The sequence below is a fragment of the Ambystoma mexicanum genome, chromosome 1q, assembly GCF_040938575.1.
Source record: "Ambystoma mexicanum isolate Mex_15411 chromosome 1q, UKY_AmexF1_1, whole genome shotgun sequence".
NCBI classification, from domain to species: domain Eukaryota; kingdom Metazoa; phylum Chordata; class Amphibia; order Caudata; family Ambystomatidae; genus Ambystoma; species Ambystoma mexicanum.
In genome coordinates this window covers 1424671765-1424694914 of record NC_090922.1, presented here as the reverse complement: position 1 = coordinate 1424694914, position 23150 = coordinate 1424671765, and the positions used below count along the sequence as shown (strand labels likewise).

At 39.5% G+C, this 23150-nt stretch overlaps 1 protein-coding gene across 4 annotated transcripts in view; it reads right to left on the bottom strand.

Moving 5' to 3' along the window:
* Window positions 1–2044: 2044 nt before the first annotated feature.
* Window positions 2045–23150, bottom strand: part of LOC138548668 (phosphatidylinositol 3-kinase regulatory subunit gamma) — a 37173-nt gene continuing 16067 nt past the window's right edge. For all 4 annotated transcript variants that reach the window (XM_069642292.1, XM_069642289.1, XM_069642291.1 and 1 more), the window contains exons 5-10: window positions 21399–21524; window positions 20546–20688; window positions 18284–18460; window positions 17556–17630; window positions 12314–12484; window positions 2045–11275 (exon numbers count right to left, since the gene is read on the bottom strand). In XM_069642292.1, the coding sequence (XP_069498393.1) occupies window positions 11077–11275; window positions 12314–12484; window positions 17556–17630; window positions 18284–18460; window positions 20546–20688; window positions 21399–21524 (891 nt within the window). In that variant the 3' untranslated portion in view covers window positions 2045–11076. The remainder of the gene's footprint in view (window positions 11276–12313; window positions 12485–17555; window positions 17631–18283; window positions 18461–20545; window positions 20689–21398; window positions 21525–23150) is intronic.

Genomic DNA, 23150 nt, shown 5'->3' with positions numbered 1-23150 from the left:
AGTCCTTCAACTTTAAAAGTGGCTGTGGCACTGCACGAACATTTCCTGTGGCAGTTACGTGGTTAAACGCCATTGTGTTTATTTGATATAGAAGTCGGGGCCTGCGCGCATAATAAAAAATGCACGTCCAGCGTATTCATGGAATTTACTGTGTAAAGTAACTGTACACACAAGTCGCGCCTGTGACGCCCCTAACATGCCCCCAAGCAAAGCAGGAACAGCCACCTTTGCGTCCACCCCCGAGCGTGAATAGATGCACATTTCAAATAGTGTGTGGTCCCCCGCAAGTGGGTCTGCATCTCAGGGTCCCTGCCCGGTGTCCCTCGTAACTGTTGACAGCACCCCAACTACATGCATACGATGTATCGCAACTCAGGTAAAACTCTGCAAATCTATGTGCGAACCCCCATAAACCATTCCTGCTCCACACTAGACTGCGTACACGCACCGCTAAGTCTGATCGGATACCAGTTGCATACACGGCCCATAAATCTGACATGCAACCCCACCTCTGTGCTGTGATTCCTATGCTCAAGTGTGCGTACGCTAGCCTTCGGGTGGCACAGAGAAGGAGGGATTTGAGTGGGCATTTCGCAGGCAAGAGATTGCAGTGGCATCCATGAATACGCTTTGTCGTGCACATTTGTGGGCGTGCCATGGACTGCCTGCGGCCCCATCCCTCGTAATGCCCATCTTTTCTGTTGTTCTGCCCCATTTTCCGATTTCCGAAACTGTACTTTCAAAAAGAAAATATTTTGTCCTGTTTATTGAATGAAAATAACATTATCAGTGTGCTATATGTACGTATGTTGACTATTGGGCAGGGTGCAAGAATCCATGGAACACTGACATGAACCTCTCCCTTCCCAAGTAATGTACGTGGGACATGCCTGCAGAGTTGTTTTCTGTATTACAGCCACACACAAATTAAGGTTGCACCAGTGCAATTGAAACACTGATGCATAATTTCTCTCTATAAAAGAACAGGCCATTTTCTGAAAAAGCAACAGTTGGTGAACGTGATACATACACACATGTCGATTCCAGAATGCATAATCTTGGTCTCAGATCTTTCAAAAGTAATTATCAAGGTAAATTAAGCAAATCTGTCACCTACTGATTCTTTTATAATAATAAATCACTCTAAGTGTTTCTCTAAAGGATATTGGAATAACAGTTGGATTATACAAAATGTAATGATTGGTAAGCGGCGTATACTAAAGATAATTACATTTTAAGAATTTCTGATTGATGTGTCACTGCAGGAAAGACAAATCTAGAGGTAATTTGCTAACGTTTTCTACAAATCATCTTCAGGGGAGTTTATCATCAATGCTTCCATATTTACACTGTGTGCTCAGTTGTATTTCAGCAATTTTGCCTTGGCTGTGTTATACACTTTCTGAACTTTTGTCATAACACATACATCTTTAAAAACAGCTCAGATTGTTTGGGCACTTTGACCGGTTAAGGATTCATAGTAATACAGCCGAGTTTCTGGATTATTTCGAAAGCTGCTGAAATTGTTTATGCCGGTTATTCAAATGTGTAAAATGTTTAAAAAAAGGGTTTGTATTTAAGCGGATTGTTGTTACATATTTGTTTTTTCTATGAAAGTTACTTATCTTTGTGCCTTCAGGATATTTTTAAACCCATTAAGGTCAGAGAAAAATGACATGGAAACGGTGTGAAAGGTTCTTGTTTTTTGAAACACATGGAACCAAAAAGGGAAAATGTAATTCTGTTTGTATGAATATCTTAAGATAGTAAAAACTTCAAAAGCTTTCCATGCATCCAAAGGTTTTTTTAGAGAAATGCTAAACTAAGCTTAGGAAATAGGAAGCTGCTAATTCATACATTTTTGCCTAGAAAACAAACATTTACAAAATGCTATAGAACCTTACAAAATACAGAAGAGACAGCAGATTGGGGATACTTGAATAACGAGTAATAACATGCATAACCGAGTGAAATCTTTGAGGTTCCTGCCAAAGAATAGTCCAGTGTCAAAGTGATTGTCATTAAATGATCACACACCAGAATATCAAGAAAATATGTTTTAATTCTTCAAGACAGACAGGTATGGAGTCATGGAAATTGTGTACATACACAGGCCCCCATGATGGAAGCTACACACAGCCGCTACAAATTATTGAACTGGATGCGACTGAACCTGTAACAATAGTGAACCATAATACCAACAAGCTGATAGCGGTTATTGAAATTTCTGTAGTCACGAAGAATACTTGTCAACAGGTGTGCCCAACGGTTCTTTCCATAAAGATTAACCATTCTGAAATCCCTGTATCACTTTTTCAAAACTGGGTTTAGAGGTGAATGCATGAAGGTGTTCTTTTAGGTGGGTTAGTAGTAAACATGTTTTTCTCCCAGTCAAAAATATATGTTGAAACTTTTTCTGTATTCATATTTGGACAATCCAATATAACAGTGGCATTGGAAAGCAGAAAACAAGATTGTAGGTTTCAAAAGCAAATTTTCAAGGCCAATCAAGGTTTGGTGTATCTGCACCAGTAAAATGATTAAGTCGAAGGGGCCTGATTTACAAAGTGTTTTTCAATGGGATTGTGTCATTGTAAAACACTTTTGTAAATAAGGCCAATAATGTGGCAACATTGGAACAAGTAGGCTAGCTCATGAGGCATGCTTCCATGTCTAAGCATGTGTGCCTGCAGTCAAATTTCTACAGTTAGAAATGTAGGAATGTTGCCCCTTGGATCCCCCAACACATTAAAAGTTATATATATGCTAATTGAAAGCTCCTTGTAATGCTCCTCACTTCAATGTAGAGATATTGGGTGGGATAGAAAGGTTTTCAAAAAATGGCATTAACATATATGATTTATTAATAGAAAAACCCTACAATGGTATAGGGCGTGTTTATAAAATATACAAATTCAACAAATCGCAAGTTAGTTAGAAATATCCCCTCTACCTAGATTCAGTATCTTTGAATAGGTTTTCATTGTTAATTCTCTCACATGCAAGAGTGGTACAGTAGATTTGTAGGGCATGTTTATTGCATTTTATTTTCAAGCAAATTGCTTAACCCTGGAATTCCTCCTGCCATAAATCCTTATGTACCATATCCCAAATGCACATAGATGAAAACACATCTGATGACAAGTATTGCAATGTGATTTACTGGTCTAAAATCTACTGTATGATTTGTCCGAAAACACACGCACAACTTTAGTTTCCTTGTGAAGCAGTTCTTATAGTTAGCTACATGAATTCCATTTTTGACTACACCGTAATAGACAGAAGAACATGGTTTACACAGATAACAACAGTTAAAGAGTACCAAAGTTACATGCTGGAATTCATCAGAAAAAACCTAAAAAGAAATTCTTGAGAACCAGAATTTTAAAGAGATGCACCACCCCACAAAGAAAAGGATCAGTTGAATGAATAATTAATGTGTAGTAGAGGCTGTTGAAAGGAACATTGTTTTCGGAGCCCCTCAAAATCCACTTGTTTTTATTTATTTTTTGCACCAAAGTGGCATTTTCTGCTGGGTATGAAGAGTGCAACAGTTTACTGCATCTTTACAACAATCTCTTTTCACCTGTGCTTTAGACAAATCAAAAATGTCTTCCGTCCTGCAGAGTACAACACAAGTTAAAAAACATAAATTGATATAAAAAAGGACAATTTCAAGATGTAGAGAAACATTTTTCAAACGAATAAGTCAATATACCTCAGATAGAGGGTATATGTAAAAACAAAAGTGCAAGTAACCATTTTAAAGGGGCAGTGTCATTGTTGAATCTGTAACAGAAGCTCCTGAAGCTAAGGTTTCTCAAACAAACATAAATGCTGTTTTAATGTCAAGCAAAGCTGGACCATGATTGTAGCAGCCATTACAAACTAGGAAAGCCAAACAAGCAAATGCCATCATGTCGCACCCCCCATATGTGGCTGCTACAAAAGGCAAAACAAAGAGAGCCTGATTCTCAAAGTGTTGTTCGATGAGAGTATTCCACTGAAAAACACTGTGAATCTTCTCGATTTTTGAGGAAGGCTTAAATAGAATGAAAACCTGAAAGACCTGGGAACGTACATCCGATGTCACCCTTCCTTTCCGAGTTAAGTGCACATTGGATACAGGCAAGCAAAAGAATGCCAAATGAAAAACAAAATACAAATTCCTTTTTCCATATCTATGTTTTAAGTAAACAAATGAAACATGTTGGAAGAAATAGATCTACTTTGATATTTATGAAAAACAATACAAGGTATTGTTCAAATGCAAAAGCAGTGGCCAAACTGCATTGCCCAGGGATGCTTAGAACTGAGGAATATTTATTTTAAAAAACATAGAACAAAAAGACATTCTTACAAAACCTTAAGGACAAAAAAGACGGGGTAAGGAGAAATTCAAGTGTCACTGAGGATACCATCAGCTAAAGAGAACATAATTCGACGAGGTAGCCAAGCAAACTGGTTTACAACCGCACACCCCTCTACGAAGGAGAAAGTCTCAATTGTTGGGGGCTAAGATATACATACAGGCCATGTGTTGTCCAATGACACTGTTGTTCGCTGAAAGCTGTTAAGCAGCTAATAGCTTGTAGAAGGAAGCAGCTGGGAGGGATCGTTTTTAACCCCCTTGACTGCTGAAGATAGACTACCACATTATAGCTGTAAAAAATGTAATACACCTCAGTTCATCCCAACACAAGGGGCAGAATCTATCAATTAGACCACTGCAGGAACACTGATTGAGTAGTTTGTCATTCGAGGTACTTGGGGCATTGTTCATAATTAAATGGTTTAATATAAATGCATTTTGCAAACACCTTTCAGTAAGCAGCTTAGCATGGATACAGCTTGGGTGATAAAAAGGCACAAAATGTCAATCACAAGATATCCCGTTTCATTCACCACTTCGATTTGAATATGGCTGCAGTGCCCAAAAACAGCTCAGTCATCACTGGAGAGCCCAGCCAGACCATGTATGCATTCTAAATTGAATGAATCAAGAACAAGTACAGATTAAGGATAGAAGGGGCTAAAAACAATTCGAAGCAAGTTTTGATTGCAGTTGAAAATAATGTCTGGACAGGATTTTAAGGGCAGTCTTTGCATTTTTTAAGGCAATCTGTGTTGTTTCTCCAAATGGAGGGAGTGACAGAGGCCAGCATGCTTTCTTTCAATGTGATATAAGCACCCAGGGTATTCCAGTGTGTTGAGAGGAAAATGTTGGTAGTATGCAATTTGGGGCACCTTAATTCAAGTCAGCAGCACCAGTTGCTAAGTTGACTAATCAACCATAACAAGTTAGTGAGAAATATTATAATTTTGCTGAAGGAGTACATTGTAAAACATAGTCAGACTCCATTAACTTAGTTCATATAGATTGGCTAAAGATAATGACCTCTGCTTCATTCAACCATTTCAAGGCTGTCCTTGGAATATGCAGTTGACCTCATCTTGGCTGAATGAAAATACAACAAAAGATTGTTTTAAATCCATCAGAAATAAGAATCTAAGGCGGTTTTAAAACGTATGCTACATTCATAAAAAGCAGCATATCTTAATTCATCCTTGGAATTTTAAGGAAACCAAGCTTATTGCCTTGCTGCTTTACAATTAATTACTCCCAGCAACTCAATAGAGGATTAGAAGCATCTGATGTTGGTCACTGTGCAAACACATACAAAATTACTCTTTATTTAGATCTGTTTTGTCCACATCACTTGGCAACACCACATCAGGCCTTCTGCAAAATATTACAAGCATCAAATAATTTGAAATATAGTTTTTATGATCATATACCTGGTTATAGATCAATTACCAATCATGCGGAGGAAATGCACAGATTCACCTTCCTTAATCTAGGATTTGTAATAGTGCAGAGCCAGCAACATTGGCATCAAAACACGTGTATTCACCCAAAGTAGATGTATATCTGGCTACACAGAAACTTTTAAAATTGGCCAAGATGGTTCACTTTCCATTATGATACTATGTTTATCTCGAAAGCTGCAAGAGATGTTGGTGTATTTAAAATCAAGTTGTGTGATTTACCTATTTGGATTAACAATACAAATCAAGTTAATTTTGGCAGACACTGGCATGACCAATGCACAGCAGCCATTTGATAGACTTAGGGCCTAATTCACAAAAGCATTTTATAATGGCAAACCCTCATTGGAAAATGCTGTGTGAATCAGGGCCATATACATTAATAGCCAATCATCTGGTGTATTAAAGGATTTGTCATGCCGCTTTTTTGCCCTTTCAGTATCTCAGGCATCTATCTACATTTGGATCAAGGTTTAGTGTATTGAAGGAATGACCCTTACAACCTTGAATAGAAACTGCCACTGAAAATTGGGTGTTTGCTCTGCAACTGAACTGCAACTCTTTCTATTCCAAATCCTCAGCTCAAGTCACAATACTTTTTAGTGTGAATTGACCATGAGAGATTGTTTTTGACCATTGACAAGCAATCATTAAGCCCAGTAAGATTTTCCCTGAAATGTCTGCGACGGTTGCATTAGCAAATTAGAAAAAGTTATAGGAAAAGGTTTAAAGGAAAAAGTATCTCCCTCTTTAACAAAACAGGTTCTATTTGTGTTTTGAAAAAAAGAAAACACCTTAGAACACCACTTTAAAAAACACACACATTGGCAACATTTCAGAAAGCCTCACATTTAAAAAACTATATCCACAATTGCAAAAGACACATTCCGACAATTACATTTTCAAGTACATGACAAGGGGCTTTGAAAATATTATTTTCTAACACAACACTAATCTGGCGATACTGCCCCTTTAAAAAGTCACTGTAGGTTGCGCTTCTGGACAGGCCTCTGTCCACATTTGCAGAGCGAGCAAGCATACAGGGACTCAATACTTCATTCCCTTGCAACGAAAGCAACAGAAATGCCTAAATCAACTTCTACAGTCTCATGTGTCGCCTTTAAAATGCAGCGACCACACGTTGTGATTACGATTTAACAAGCTTCACTTCAGTTCATTGGAGCCCCAAAAAACATCCGATACTTAACTAAAAGTAATCGAATCATAAAGTGGATGTTGGGAAATAACAATCTTTTGTTCTATATTAACAGGAAAAGGGTGCTATGTAGTTTGATCAAATGCATCTGCACTCTCACACTGAAATGTTAAGATGCCACAATTTGTATCTATAGATGGAAGGCCCAATGTAAAGCATTCTCAGACTACTCGATGGTCTTTTCTGCCTATACACCACTATTGGGCTTAAAAAGTGCACAAAGAAATAATAGTTTGTACATTTAAATGAAATGGTATGTATACACAATGGCCAATTGATCAAAATGGTCGATTATATTTTTGCAACTTCTTTCTGTGGAGAGCTGCCATACACAAACTTTTTGTAAATTGTGGCCATAATTAACATCAGTAACACGACGTCCATACTAATGGGAAAACAAATAACAATAAAAGAATGATTATATGTTAGTGATCTCCATTACACTATTACATTTTGCAGAACTGACACCTTTTTCGCTCAATTTAAACAAAAACAGCTTTATCAAAAGGAGTCTACTAATTCAACAAACACTGGTGGTGTAGACAACTAACCAGTAACTTCCACTAACTGGCCACTGAAATACTGGCCACAAAAGTACTGGAGAATACATGAAGTGGGCCAAAGTGAGACTGCGGGAGTAGATTTAGCTTATTCTGCTTTGCACAGAAAACAAAGTAATACTGACTTGCTCCCTGAAGTATAGCTTGAAACTGGAAAGAAGAAATGTGCATTTCAAGTGACGCTCATCTCCATCAGTCACAAAAGCTTTTTTTGTAGGCAAGTCGACAAAGATTTATATAACACGAGTCGCCAAGAAATGGTAACTCCAGCTACAGTCAGATAAACATCTGCTCATATAAAGTGACAAAATCATTGCTGTTCTGACCCGTGGAATCAGATTTCGTTTTCGCATTCATTCGGTGCACACTCTGCAACCATGGCGCTTCGCATTCATATTTTGCATGCTCTGTTTTGCATTTATCTTAGGCTTATTTACAGCTGGTTTATTTGTACTACTAGTGCATTTACTCCGACCAGCTTTCCGCCTATTGCCTTCCACCCATTTCACCCCTCTGGTCGGATGAGTGCAAAAAAACGTGTGCAATGGCCAGAGAGTGCAAAATGGGCTGCTCGGATCTTAAACCAAAACCAAGTGCAATTAAATTTCAAAGCAAAACAGAAGCAGTTGGGAACAGAATAGTTTCCCCAAATGTTTTTCCAAGTCATACAAATCAAACACTGCAGTATATAAATGCTTCTAGATGGCTTCATGTTAATCCAGTTAAAAACATCAAAAAGATGGACTCTGCTAAATTTAAGCGGCCATCCTTCACAGTCGGATTCAGTGGCTATTCTGACATGTGCTGTTTTGTTTGCCAGTGCAGGAGAAAGCAGTCCGATGCACTCACATTCACCCTTGCTGCTGAACACTTGAAAGTCCTTCTCAATTATTCTAATACTTTATCTGAAGACTTTGCTGCATGATATGGAATTTACAACCTCACCGTTTGATGGGTCCAGCGATTGGGATTGCATTACGCTTTAGAGAATAGCCAGATCCCTAAACATCTTAATCAGGAAGGCACGGAAGAGGACAGTGCTAGTATGTCCACCTACTGCTCCCAACCACTCAATTTTATAAGCCAAAAAGAAGAGTCAGATGGACTCATGCATAAAATCCTACCAGAGCAAGCAATTTCCCGTTTAAGTAATTACCATCCCTCTGAGCAAGTAAATTGGATTGTACCAGTCTGCTGTACATTCCAAAATTGCACTCTCAGATAGAGGCTCTTTTAAACTAATTCCCAAAACACCAGGAAAGACCATATAAGAAAGTGACCACTGGTTGTGGCAGATGCGTGTATATATTTACTCTGCTCTGAGCATTAATAATATGTGATTAGCATCTTTCAAACACATGTGACTTTGTATCCCATTGATGATCTCAGCAGCCACTTACAGGTCAGGTAAGAGATATACACTTCTCTCTCTCTCTCAGATGTTAATATAGTTTACATTGTGAAGTTAATTGCTGTCCTTACATACAATTTCAATGAAAGGAGTGTCAGACGTGAGTTTACAAATAACCAATATTATGTTTAAAGATATGTTTAAACTTGGTTGCAGGATATATCTGGCTTAATACATAATCTTCTGAAGATTAATCAATAAAGTAAACAAAAAGCCAAAGCAACTCACCCGTCAGAGTAGTCATGATTAATACAAAAGAATATTTGTTTACAGCTAAATTAACTTTTGAGGAAACCTGCTGAGTCCAAGTGTCCCAATCACTTCCTGCCCCAAACCAGTCCCAAACCAGTATGTGGCTAAATTGTATCCAAGTGAAAAGTTAATTTCACTGTATTTTCGCTACGTGGTCAGTGAATAATCATGGAAACCCTTGGTGAACGCCAACCTGGATCCCACAGAAATTAGAGGTTATTTTCAGGGCAAATCAAGAAATTGTGGTTTGGAACAAGCTCTGATTTACTTACTCAGAATTGAGAAGAGCATTATATAGATTAGAAAACGTTTGTATCTGACCTGTTTGGTGTGTCTTTCAACATTTGTAAAACTTCAAGCTAGAGTTAACTTTACCATGGGAGTAGTGAAGCAGTTCCTCTTATAATTAATTAAGCCATAACCTCATTGGAGCCAAAATCATTGCTTTCATAGAGATGGTCACACATGGCCATTAATCTGTTCAATGAGTATCCCAAATGTTTAACCAAATCCAATGGTGGTTCAGAACCAGTGTATTTAATATTGTTGTGGGAACAAAGCTCATGTACAGATCTAACAGGACAGCCCCCAGTTGATGAAACTCTTGAATTCATTAAGATCTAATGGACTGCTTTCGAACTCATGGCCTCGTCGATATAAATGGAAGAACAGTGAACAAATAATTGTTCTTGAAAACAGCATTTATAAAAAACGTATGTATTTAATTTCTTTTTTTTGGTTTAACAAGCCATCTAGAAGCATTGGATTGCACCTTTTTTGGACATTTAATACAAAGTGACACCGGTTTCAACATATCTATTTCATTTCCATATGGTCAAGAAACTCATTAGCGCACCTGCTTAATTTCGGTTTACATTCCAAAGTCAAATGTCTATATGCAAAATCAACTTTGGAAAAATGGCGTTTAAATTAAACCAATAGAAAAAACAAGAGGTTGTTGAACTGACAGATTAGTGTTGATTTCAAAACACACACGTTTCAGTTTCTTTTTTATTTCTTTCAAGTTTTGGTGTAGAAATATGTGCAGATAGGAACGCAACCTTTTTCTCATAAGTGCTTAGTCCAGCAACGAACAAAGTTTTGGTGAATTCAATTTGGTTAAAAAAAACAATATTCCTTTATGCGACGATTCATAGTGCTGTTGAAACCAAACTGCCGTCTACTATTGGAAAAATAAAAATCCATTTCATAAGGAGGCTGCCTCCGTCCAAATAAAAAAAACATTGAAGCTTTCCCATGTTTCCTTTGGTCGTCCTCGTCACCAAATCCTGTGCCAATGCACATCACACACGCACACACAAGTCCTTGTTTGGAAGTTCTGCTGAATTTCAGTGAAGATGCTAAACTTAGCGAGAAATGTCTGCGGCATAGTTTTTTTTTGTTTACTTTCAGTTTTGTGGAGTTTAAGACTCAGACAATGTTATGGACACCTCCTAGAGAAGCTTCGAACTGTCTACAAGAGTCGGGATGACCCCATCCCAAATATTTCAGAGCTTTGTTGTAGGAGCTCCTCGGAAATGTCTTCACAAAAAAAGGACATATGCTTCCAGTTTTGTTTTCATTTCCCGACAAGGAAACACAACCGTCAGTGTAAGAGCACGGTGGACTGATAGGTAGCACCAGGACACCTACACCCAACTTGTCGTCTTGTTGCTGCTAGGCCTCTTAAGATTCACATTCACAATATCACGTCTTGTGCAAAAGAAGCAGTCTAAGTAGAAAGAATGCCCTCAGTTCTATTAAAAACTGTAGAAAAGGTTAGCCAACACAATTTTGCCATCCAAAATTTATCTGCAGTGCGAGGGCATCTGTGCGTAGACAGGATAGGCAAGCCTGACATTTAAGGAATCATTGTGTTGGACAAGTGACGTATGCTGGTAATGCAGGACCAATTCCTTAAGTGTGCTGTACAGGTTGTATGGTTCGGCAAATCCAAATCCATTTGCAGTGCTGTAGATGACACAGTGCTTCACTTCACCATCAGCTCTGTAAATATGAAATGCAGAATAAGTAACAGTTAACTGTATCGTCTTTTAACTCAACTCTTAAAACAGTTCTAGCTAGATCTCTCTTAGAGAAAATAGTTTCTGATCAAGAAATGCAAATAGTTAATGTACTGATCTACTGCTTTAAAGCACCTGGTTGGAAAACAGTTATTGGTTGCCAATAAAAATGGGTCTGCTGTCTAAGTTACAATAGAAAAGGCCACTTAAGCACATCACCGATCATAAGAACTGTGTTTTACAAGCTAGTGGATGAAACAATCTTCAAGAAGAAGAGAGACAACTAAGAGCCTCTGTACGCTCTTAAATGCATTTGTTTCATTTGAATCTGTTTCTTTATTAAAGAAAATGGGGCTATGAATCCAAAATGAGATGGTACAGGGAGCAAGTTGGTATTTAAGCCTCCGATAAAGTTGATAACGAGGATCGACGCTTGAGTACTGAGCTCAGGGAAAGGCTGGTAAATCCACAATAAATATAATATTTTGGAGAGGATCACCAATGCGCATAAGGCTAGCAATGTTTTCCTGGATTACAATGCTTTTTATTAGGCTGCAAATTTGGGCTGGAATTTTTAAAGCATTTCACTGGAAGGAATCATCCAGTAACAGTGTCAAAAAGGTGTTAATTATGGGAGTAACACACCCTTTAAAACATGGATACCTTGGCTCAAACAGTCACATGATCACGGGTCTGGTTTACAGATGAAGGACATAGCCTGTCATCTGAGGTTGCCATTTGAGATGAAGGATACATAATTTAAACTAATATCCGACCTTGAAACTTCTAGTTTACATCAGGGAAGACATACGAAATGACGATGTGTAAGCATCCTCCATGCTATCAACTGTTTTTACCCAAGGTATTGCTCTTTCACAAGCACAATGGTAAATTGTATGTCAAGTCACACATTGCACATGTCTGAAGACACACAGATCAAACAGGATTGGATAAGGTCCTAATCTCTTTGATAAACATAAGAGTCAATAAAAAATAAAGGCAAAGTATGATATAAACTTACACCACAGAGCAGGCGTAACACCCTTTTTTACTACTTTCTCGTATTAAAAACGATCCATCTGGTTTTCCCTGAAGCAAATCTTTTGCTTGTGTACGGTTGATGTCGCCAACAAACCAGGTTTTCTCATCGTAATGTGGGAGGTTTTCTTCTTCCTCATTTATAAAATAAGTGCTGAAAAAAACATTACTTTTGATCAGTTTAAAAGAATTGCCCCTTACATTACACACAATACTTTTAGTTAAAACCCACAACAAGAGTACTGAGAACTCGTGTAGCTAAATATCCAGCTACCTTAAATGCTCTACCTTCTAACAAGAATCATGCAAACCGCAGGCTAAAATGCTCTGTTGTGCTTACTGAAAGCCGCACAACATTTGTCACAATGATTGGAGTAATAAAATAAAAATATAACTACCTAGTAATCTTACACAGTAATGGCCTTGCCCTGTGACAGATGAATGAATGCAATGAAAGAGCCCAACGTTTAAGGAGAGAGTTTCAACATCAGCATTGTCTGTGAGTGCAACCATAATAACTAGTAGCAATACAGGGCCACCACAAAATTTGACGGAAGGTTTGCTTCATGGAAATAGGCCAGTGCTTTACGAACACCAATCAATGGGTGGTTAAAAATAAATGACAAATTACAGCCCGAAGTCAGAGGTATCAAGTGAAAAACCACTGAATGTCATTCCCCGTTTGCAAAACACACACACACACACACACACACACACACACACACACACACACACTGATTTAAGACAGTAAAATTAGTTCACTTCATATTACAAAATAGTAATATCTTCAAATGTAAAAGAAATTTGGTGAATGAAGCAGCAATTAAAGCAGCAAAGAGACACAGTCGTTGGTAACAAAAACACACAATTAACGCATTTACAAACACCTATATATATCACAATATTAAAAAAATATCTAGACAATTCAATTGGTTTAACTTTTTAAAAGAACCATCACTGTTCAGGTGTATGTGTTCCTTTCCCACACGTCATAAGGCGAAGTGGGCAAAATAGCTTATGTACACGACTGATTACATTATTGATTTGTTTCAGAAAATCCCTAAAATGGGGTTGCACTACCAATGGATGACAATACATAGGGTTCCATAGGGTCTAGAGGTGATCACAGACTTGCACTTTCTGTTTTAGACGCAATTAATATCTACTATGTCTTCCATTCAGTTGAATGCCTGAATTACAAAAAGCAGAATTGATAGCGTGCTGTCGATTTATCATCGCCAGAGGTTAAATAGCAAGTTTTCCATTTTCACAGCTAAATAGAATAGGCATTCTCCCACCACCGTGAAGATGTTTGGGGAAAGAGAAGCCATGCAAAGAATTTGATGGAGTCACCGTGTAGGGAGAGCTGGTACAAAATCCGTCGAACAGGGTACACACAACTCAGGTGCCTGTTAAAGCTAAATAAATAAAACAGCATGCATTGACAGTGTAGTGAGGAGCTTGCCCAGTGCTTTAAATGCAGAAAAGAAGGGCAAACACTCACGTGCCGAGGCTTTAAGTGGCCAGGGGTTTAGCATGAATGTTTGCTCCCACGCAGGAGCCCGGATGAAGCTCATTGACCCAACTCGATTAATCTCACATGGTGTATCCCACTCCATTTCCATAGCTCTCCATTGTCTTGCTCTTTGTGTCTCCTTCTCTATTTGTGTCCATTTCTATCTTTCTCCCTCCCCTCACTCCCACTTCAGTGACGGCCTCACACACTCTTTTACTCTAAGTCTGTATTTTTTTCTAAGCCTGGCCTTGGGAGCATGCTGTGCTGAAACATCAGTGGTTTCAATCAAAGTCTCAATATAATGATTTACTACTAAATCATAAACTTTAAAACCGATTATTTCAGCCTACTGCAACAATCTCTCAAAAATGTTCATCATTCACAGACTGCTTTTGGCCCGTTTTGTCACCAGTACTGTGATTTAGAAAAGATTAGCTGATATACCTGGCGTGGTCCGGGACTTTCATTCCCTCGTAGGTACAAGAAACTACGCAATATCTGGTGCAAGTGGTAAAACGGTGTGGAATTGTATAATGAACAACTCTTTGCCAAGCCACAAACCCACACATTTTGGCTTTTGCTGAAATCCAGGGAAAGGGGTGGGGTGTCCAAATGGTACAAAACCAGTAATGTCCGGAGGGTCCTAACAGGTGACTGTGCGAAATGAAGTGCAGATTGGAACATACGCGAAGCAACAAACCCACAAGCAAATTTCCACTTTTGCTGAAATCCAGGTAAAGGGGTGGGGTGTCTGAATGTCATGTATCTAGTAATGTCTGTTGGGTCCCAACAGGTGAATGTGCAGAATTTGATGCAGATTGGTGAAACAGTGCGGTCCTCCTTTCCCCTCTTTCTCTTACAACACCTAACAAGGTTTCTAGACAAGCCTGATCTATGAAAGGGTCATCCAAACAGGTGCTCCCCTGCTGCTCTGGAACCATCAAGGGCCACATTGACACCCTTGCTCCAGCCTTGCCCGATTTCTGTAATCACTCTTTACCCACTGCCAGCTGTACTTCCTCAAAGGTACTCTTCCCTTTCTCACCTTTCCCCAGAAGCTCACTGTATCCAGAGGTCTGGTTCTCTCTAGACTGGACTACAGCCCCTCTCATACTTGAGCCGTACCACCTGAAGTTCCAGAAGCAGCTGAAAACGTTCTTCTCCTCTTCTTTTTCTCTCTCTCTCTCTCTCTCTCTCTCTCTCTCTCTCTCTCTCTCTCTCTCTCTCTCTCTCTCTCTCTCTCCCTCCCTCCCTCCCTCCCTCCGTCCGTCCGTCCATCCCTCCCTCCCTCCCTCCCTCGCTCCCTCCCCTGCTGACCTACCAGTCTGCTGTCCTGACTGGTTGACTGGCTTGCTTCAGATTCTCCCTGGGTTTCGGGCTCTTGCCTGCCCAGCCACCCCTGCACTGCCTCCAGGCCTACCGCTCACTAAGGGGCTGTAACTGTTACCTCTACAGTCCATTGCCTCCTTGAACTTACCCAGAGCCGCGCTGCCCTGGCTGCACTTACTCAGAGCAATGCTGCCCTTTTTTCCTCTTCCCTCTCCCTGGCAACCCCCCATTCCACTTGCATGTCTCGCTCTTGCACAATCTGAATGACAAGACCTAGTAAAATAGTTTGTCTTGTCCTCTCTCTGTCTTCCCTCCCTTGTCTTGTCGGGCCTAGAAACACCTTTGTACAGGCGCGTTATAAATGACATATCATAAAGGGATCATGCGCGGCCACAACCCCACACATTTTTACTTTTGCTGAAATCCAGGGTAAGGGGTGGCATGTCCAGGTGTAATGTATGCAGTGTCCTAACAGGTGACTCTGCAAAATGTGGTGCAGATTGGTGAAACCGTGTGGAATTGTATATGGAACATAAGCGAAGCCACAAACCCACAAAGGTTCACTTCTATATAGATATATAGATGGTAGGTTTTGGGAACTCTTCATTTTGCAGGCAATTCAATGAGATGAAATTATTTGCCAAGCATCACACACCTTGGTTAAGCAGTAAATCAGGGATTCTTCAACACAAACTTCGATTCTTGTTATTCGTTGTGTTAAGACATTTTGAATATTCAAATAAAAAGGACTTTCTTTTAGCGTGTCAAACTAGCAGACGTCATAGATGTCAATGAAGCTCTAAAATGGGTATTTTATTATTGCTTGCTTTCATCATCTACTAATGAGGAATTTGGTAACTGGAGTTATGTGTCGGTTTTCAGTCGCAAGTGTTTCCTCACTATTCGAATTATTTAAACATTTACATATTAGAAGAAACTGCTAATAAAAAGTTAAAATGTTTTTTAAGTAATTGCCAAGGCTTTACATATCAATCCGTACTCCATATGAACACTCTCAAGGTGCCCTCATGGGTAATAGGTAAAGCCCAACTAGAAAAATTGCTCTGAGCCTGCATTTTTCGCTATCCTTTTGTTATGAGGGGTGGGCTATGAAGGAGACTTTGGGTCTGATTTACAATACGTCTTTGGATAGGATTTTCCCATTGAAAAACTTTTTTTTTTAAATCAGGCCCTTAAGGAAACTGAGGATGTGGGGGAGGGGAGAGAGGCAAAGGCATTCCACAGCAAAGGCTGCAAGAGCTTAGTGCTTCATTGCGATACAGTTAAATGAAATACTTTCTTTTGTGTTTGAGAAGTTCAGATACTCATTCTCAAAAACAGGGAGTGCAGGCACCGAGAGTCGGGTAGGACTGGCCCATTTAAAGCAAAGAGCATGCATTTTCAACTAGGAACTGGAAACACAACAATACACCAAAGCGAGTTTGCACGCACAATTGCCATGAGCTACAAGGGTGGGGCCGTTTAGTTGAGAAAGGCATTAAAATAGCAAAGTTTACATACAGTCCATGGCGACTCGGATATTTTAGGTTTCATGTCAGACTGACTCCAAACACTGGGAGCAGCTGCGCCCTTGCAGAGGGAATGGAAAGGGGGTTTTGACGCGGTTAAAAATAAAAGCAATTCCGAGATGGGCCTGTGCAACTCCTCAGTGCTGACGGTGCTGCAGAATCTACACGGAGGGAGGAAAACGTGCGATTGGACGTCCACTTGTGTTTCAGAACATTATTGCAGCAAGACTTGGTTTGAGATTACGTTTCCATGGCATGTAAACGGCGCCACAATAAAACCGTATCTACACTTACATCCGATTAGGAATATAGTAGCATAAATGGTGGTTGAGGAGACTCACCGAGTGAAGGATGCAATCTAGGTCATTAACAAGCATCGTTTGGCTAAAAGGAGTAATACTGTCTGGAGTCGTCCTCGGAGCTGCTCTTCGGAGTGAGGCACACGAGCGTTATGTGCGAGAACGTGTCATTCTAATCATTATTTTATTGGGCAGTTTCTGGATCCACCACGGGATAGTATAATAGCACTTGTTAAGATTTCGAAGAAGAGTGATTTTTAGTACATTTTAAACAGCTGAACAAGTGACATTATTTCCACACTCTACAGAGCATTGATAGAGCTTCATAAATAAGCCCACACAAATAAAAAGAGCACAACTGAGAACCAATATAGCTTTTTAAGGATTATTATGTGGAAACAGGCAGGTTTACATACTGTTCGACTGCAAGGCAATAAGGTCCTACATACACATTGTGCAATAACCTTACTATTTATGTTGGGATATCCGGTGGTCATAATGAACAAACTGAAGCTCGGCTACTTGAGAATTTACAAGAGTAAAGGCACTCACTCATCAATAGCTTCATTGTTGATCCCCAGCCAGTCATTTATTCGTTTCTGCCTCACTCCCTTGTGATTAAGCCATCTGCCAAGAGAAAAAGAAAATATATGTATTCCTTTAAGTATCTATAAACAGCTTGGCATGTGATTTCTTGCTAGCATGGCTGCATGACCCTACAAAGGAATGGTGCTACACTGTCCCTAAAACTGCATCATTAGTACACTTTGATTTGAACAAACCTAAGGAATGATATTGTGTAAAAAATAGATGCAACATTGGCTAAGGAGCTCTGTTGGCCACAAGTTATTCAAAAATGATTTTTTACAAGAGGCGACTTGGTAACTAAACAGATTTTTTTCAAAATATAGAAAGTGACACATTATTAAAAATTACATTAAATCTGTTCGCATTTTTAAAATCATGCAATGATACGCACCCAAGTTGCATTTAGACACACTCCAATCCAACATTTGCCCTCAAGCAAAATGCTATCAGTACATCTCTCTCTCTCTCTCCTCGACATCTATATTATTGATGTCCAAACTATTATCAAAGAACTTGACAAGTAACACAGTGATTAACACTGTGCAAAAGAGTTTGAACTCATTCCAACACCTTTACAAGAATAAACCAAGTTATCTTGCTGGTAGTGGAATCCCATGACCCAGTGACCCACTCCTAAACTGATGCATTTACCTACAGTGCTCCTCACTTGTATGTGCACAAACTTTACTTACACCAGGTACTGGTCCCGTATCTTGCGCAGCTGAATGAGGTCAGGCTTGATACTGTTCATTTTTTTGTCAATTTCCCGGTTGTCCAATGCCTGTTTCTTTAAGTCCAGCTCCAGTCGCATTTTACTATCATGGATCTCACCAAGTCGGGACTTCAGCTTCTCAAAATTGATCATAATTCTAAAAAGAGATTTAAAAAACGGTGTTCAGAAAAGAAAGAAGTACTGAATGTGGTGCTCTGGGTGCTTGTAGCTTTTGGCTTTCAAGGTGTTATTGACTCCAACTCCCATCAGCCCAAGACATCGTAGTCAATGGTGAGGGAGAGTGTGGAAGCCACTGTCACAAAAAGCAGGAGACGGTGGGAACCTTATGCCATGCCAAGACTTAGGTTCTGTGTTTTGAGGCTGTAGACTTAAGTTTAGTGGTTTGATAAAGGGTCAGAGCTTGACTAGGGGCTGAGGATTTCAAATGTCAGCTCCAGGCGGTGAACAGACCATGGAATATCAACATTTGCTGCCAAAATATAATGCAGCTTGAGCAGCATCAGACCTGGGTGAAAAAGCAAACCAATAAGAATGGCTCACCAGGGAGAGGATGTTCTACAGACTCAAATTAACAGGGAAGCACAATATGTGAGAGAGCGAACTTCACAACACAGATTTTAGGCACTACAGCAATGGTCTCCTGCACAAGAGCTGTTTGGACAAAAGACGGTCCTTTCGCATAGCGAACAGAACAAAAAAACCTACTCATTTGCTATTTCATAACACGGGAAATTATAGACTTTTTTCTGGAGGATTTATGTTTGTAACTAGTTCTATTTCTTTGCGAAACATTGTCTTTGTAACAAAAGATGATTGAGTGAGAATCAACTTGTTTTTGTTACACTTTTAAAGAAGTTATTTATTTTTACCCATTGACAGTCAGTGCCCAGTAAATACAAATGTGACTGCTGTCGATCAGAACTTTTCATAAACAATGCAATCTGCCAACAAGTCAAATGGCCTATTCCTGCGCAGAGTTCAGTGAGGGCCTTCAGTGAGGGGAAAATGACATCTGTAGTGTGCTCAGACATTCCTTATTAAAGAAAAGAGTCACTAAAACACAATAAATTAGACTTTAATAAAAACACCTCTTTTAAAGGAAGCACCCAAAATATCAAGGATTAAGGGAGAGAACCATCCGTTACAGGGCAATTATTACCATGAAAAGTTCTTGTACACAAAATATTCCTACCTGAAAGACAGAGGGAATATGATATCTAACGTTATCCACTGAATATGTTGCCAGCAAAAATTTAGTCAGTGAAAATGTCATGGTGAAAATACCTCTGCAGTGAAAAAGTTGCCATGCAAAATGTAGTCAAAATGCAGCTGAAAATGTGCCGAAAATGTAGTGCTGCTAGGGTAATTGTTAGGGAGTGTTTTGTGGGCTTGCAATAGCTTGGGTTAAGGATAGGAGTTAGGATAGGGGTTAGAGTAAAGTGTTTAGTTAGAATTAGGTTAATAGTTAGGGTTAGGGTGGTTGCTGCAGACCAGTGATGTTGGGGTTTGGTTAGTTGTTAGGGTAGATTAAGTATCAGGGTAAGTGTTAGGGTAGGGGTTGTGGTAAGGCTAGGACTAATAGAGAATGTCTGGGTAAGTGTAAAATAAATACATTGAGAACTTGTGTAGGGCTGGTGATGTTGGTGTAGGACAGGTGTTAGGATAAGCCTTGTGATTAAAGCAAAGTAAGCATTAAGGTAAGTGTCAGAGTTTGCAGTTATGGTAAGACTATGGTTAGAATTAGAGCAAGGGTTTGGGTTAGGGCAAGGGCAATGTCATTTGTGGTGAGGTGGTAATGAGGTTTGAATTAGATTACCTTTTCATTTACCATTGATTTTGTATTGAGTAACGTGCACATACAATGCTGTACTGCTGAAGGTTACTGTTAGGGCGATTGAAGAGGTTTTATTAAAGGTTTGGGTCATTGTTAGGGTTACAGCCTTGAATTTTAGTGTATTTAAAAATAACTTTCTTGGAGATCCTATTACTGGCACATTTTAACACTTAGAATTGATTTTAGTAAATGACTACATTTTTTTAAAACACATATTTGCTGGGGACATTTACACATAGAACCTTTCCAACTACACTTATGCTTAACAATGGGCAATATCAGATTCTACAGAGCCTGATCAATTATTTTTAATTAAATTTTAGGATTCCTTCAAGAGGGGTTAATGTGTCAAAAAAGAAGCTACAAAGATAATATATTTCTACCTACCGCTCAATTTCGTTTTCGGTGCCCTCTCTGTTCGTTCGTTCTGTGTACTCCTTGCTGTATCGTTCCTGGGTGTTACACTGCTCCTCAAATATTTTAATTGTTTCATTAAAGGCTTCGATTGCCGTCCTCTTCATCTGAATTTCCTAAAAGGAGACACAAAAACTTCTATTAAAGTAAATACTTACATGAAGAGTGTTCCACATTGACCAACATAAATAAAGGAACTCGTACACTGTACTGATGGGGCTGGAAAGAACACTGAATGATTCTGTTCATCAAAAAAGGTATGGACGAAACAGCACATGGGCGTCTATGGATGCCGCTGGACCCACCCCCTATCATCGAGTCTTAAATATGCACCTCTGTTATTTCTGTCACTCGATTACACATCCCTGCATTACCATATACCAGACAATAAAAGCTTATAATTGGAGATGGCCTTGGATTAAGACTAATTTCCTGAAATCTGATGTCTTTCCATTTCCCCAAATTGTGTGTTCACTTAACAATTTGTTTCTGCAACAGAAACAAATTGTTAAGTGAACAGGCTGCACAGGGGGCAGCTGCTCCAATTGTATGTCAATCTCGGGATTAAAGCCAGGATGTGGCAACCATACAGATTCCCCTGTCTGCAACAAGGCTGGGTAATAGAATGCGATAAAGGAGAATAGTAACCTGGCTAGAAGAGCATTCGTATATGGGTCGATACATTTCTGAAGTTAACTTAAAATCTGAGAGAAGCTTATATAAAATGGGAGCAGTACAAGAGTGAATAATAGAAAAGACACTATGCTAATCTTCCCGTACAGTAATGTATTCTGCTATAAAGGTTGAGACGTCACCATTCACTGACCTGTGATGTTCTGGTGTACTCCTCATAGAGTCCATCATAGTTTTTGCTCTTCTCCTGATATTGGCAATGATATTCATGCAGCCTTTTACCAACTGCATCTATGTTATCTTCTTTCACAATCTGATCCTACACACAGAAATAAAAGTAATTTGAGCACAAATATAATATGAAAATAATAGAGAGCTGTTACAGACAATTCTAACCGATTTGAAATGGAGTTCATGCACCGGAATGTGAGATGGAGCATAAGCATATGAAAGCTGCTCTATGAGTTTCCAATGTCCCATTACAAACAACCACTAGGAGCTTCATTTGATTGGTGAACAGAATTGTGCAAAGCGACTCGCTGGTGGCTTCTACCTGCCTAAAGCATACATTATAGCTACAAGCTGCTTAATGGGAAACATTGATGACGAGACAGGTCACAAAATAATGACAATTTAAATTTGGTTGCAAGGGAGTAATTGTGTGTGCCTGAAGTGAGTGTAACTTGCACAAAATACAGGTTACTCTGCACCAGTATTTGCACAAAACAAGCACTGGCAATGCCAATAGTTTGGGCTTTGTGCATGCATGGGAAAAGAACTTGCCAGGCACTGCCGCAGTGGTATTAACTGGCCATTGGTGGTAGCAGGTGCAAATACCTGGGCATCTAATAGCAGTTCCTGGTAAATTCCTAAAATGCGTACACAAGCTAAATATATTCCCGTAGCTTATAAATAGAGTGGCTGAAAGCAGCGATAGTTAAGACATTTTTATTACACCAGTAGTGTACCAATAACTCAAATTACATTCAATTCTCAGAAGACTCCTTTGAAGAAAAAAAAAACTGGCAGCCACTACGAGTGCTTCATTAAAGCAAGCTCAAAAAGTTCCTAGGTAGAGGTGTTTTGGACAGGAACTGGGTGGGAATGGCCATAGGGATTAGCATGGCCATGGTCAGTCAATGGGTGGGGAAATAACTAAACAACAACTTCAAGCTTTGTGTCCTTTCTCACATGCATTTCTGCCTATCTATACTCTAATGTAATAGTTTCGGCTTCAAGGGTGGCGCTGCCACGCAATAGCCCAAACTCAAAAGTGCACAGGACCAGTTTGACAATGCACACCAAGCACCAGAGAGCCTAATGAGCGCGGGTAGCACAAACAAGAACCCATAGCTTCCCTGATGACCTTTACTTGACAGTACACAGGTTTATCCCTAAATTAGACCATTGAAAGAGAAAAATCCCAATCGAGTTGAAGGTCCCGGGTCCCAGCGCGTTTTTCAATGGAATGACCTCATTGAAAAACGAATTGTGAATCATGCCCCTAGTCTGCAATTTAGAAAGCAATATGTTCTGTCGTAAAATGAGCAGAACGTCAGTGGCTCCACAGCCATAAACCAAACTGTTGCAGGTTGGTTATTTTATGTATCTGGATACTGCACGGGCAGACACGTCGGTGAGCTCTTTCCATGGAAGGCACTAGTAAGTTAAAGTCAGAAAAAGGGCAGATCACTGCTCAGCACGTGTCTGCAGGGTCCAGTCCTACCCCTTCAAAACATAGCACCGCCCCCTGCTGTAAATGGGACTTGCGTGTATTTGTGGGTGGTCCTCAAAATTGTCGCAAAAATTATATGCTGGTATAATACTTGGCTCTCTGCGCACAAGAGAAGTGATGTGAATGACTACAATAGACCTCCCAGCTCCTACCTTCAACCACAACTTGCCTTTCTTAAGTCACTATCAATTGCAATTTGATAAATCTTTA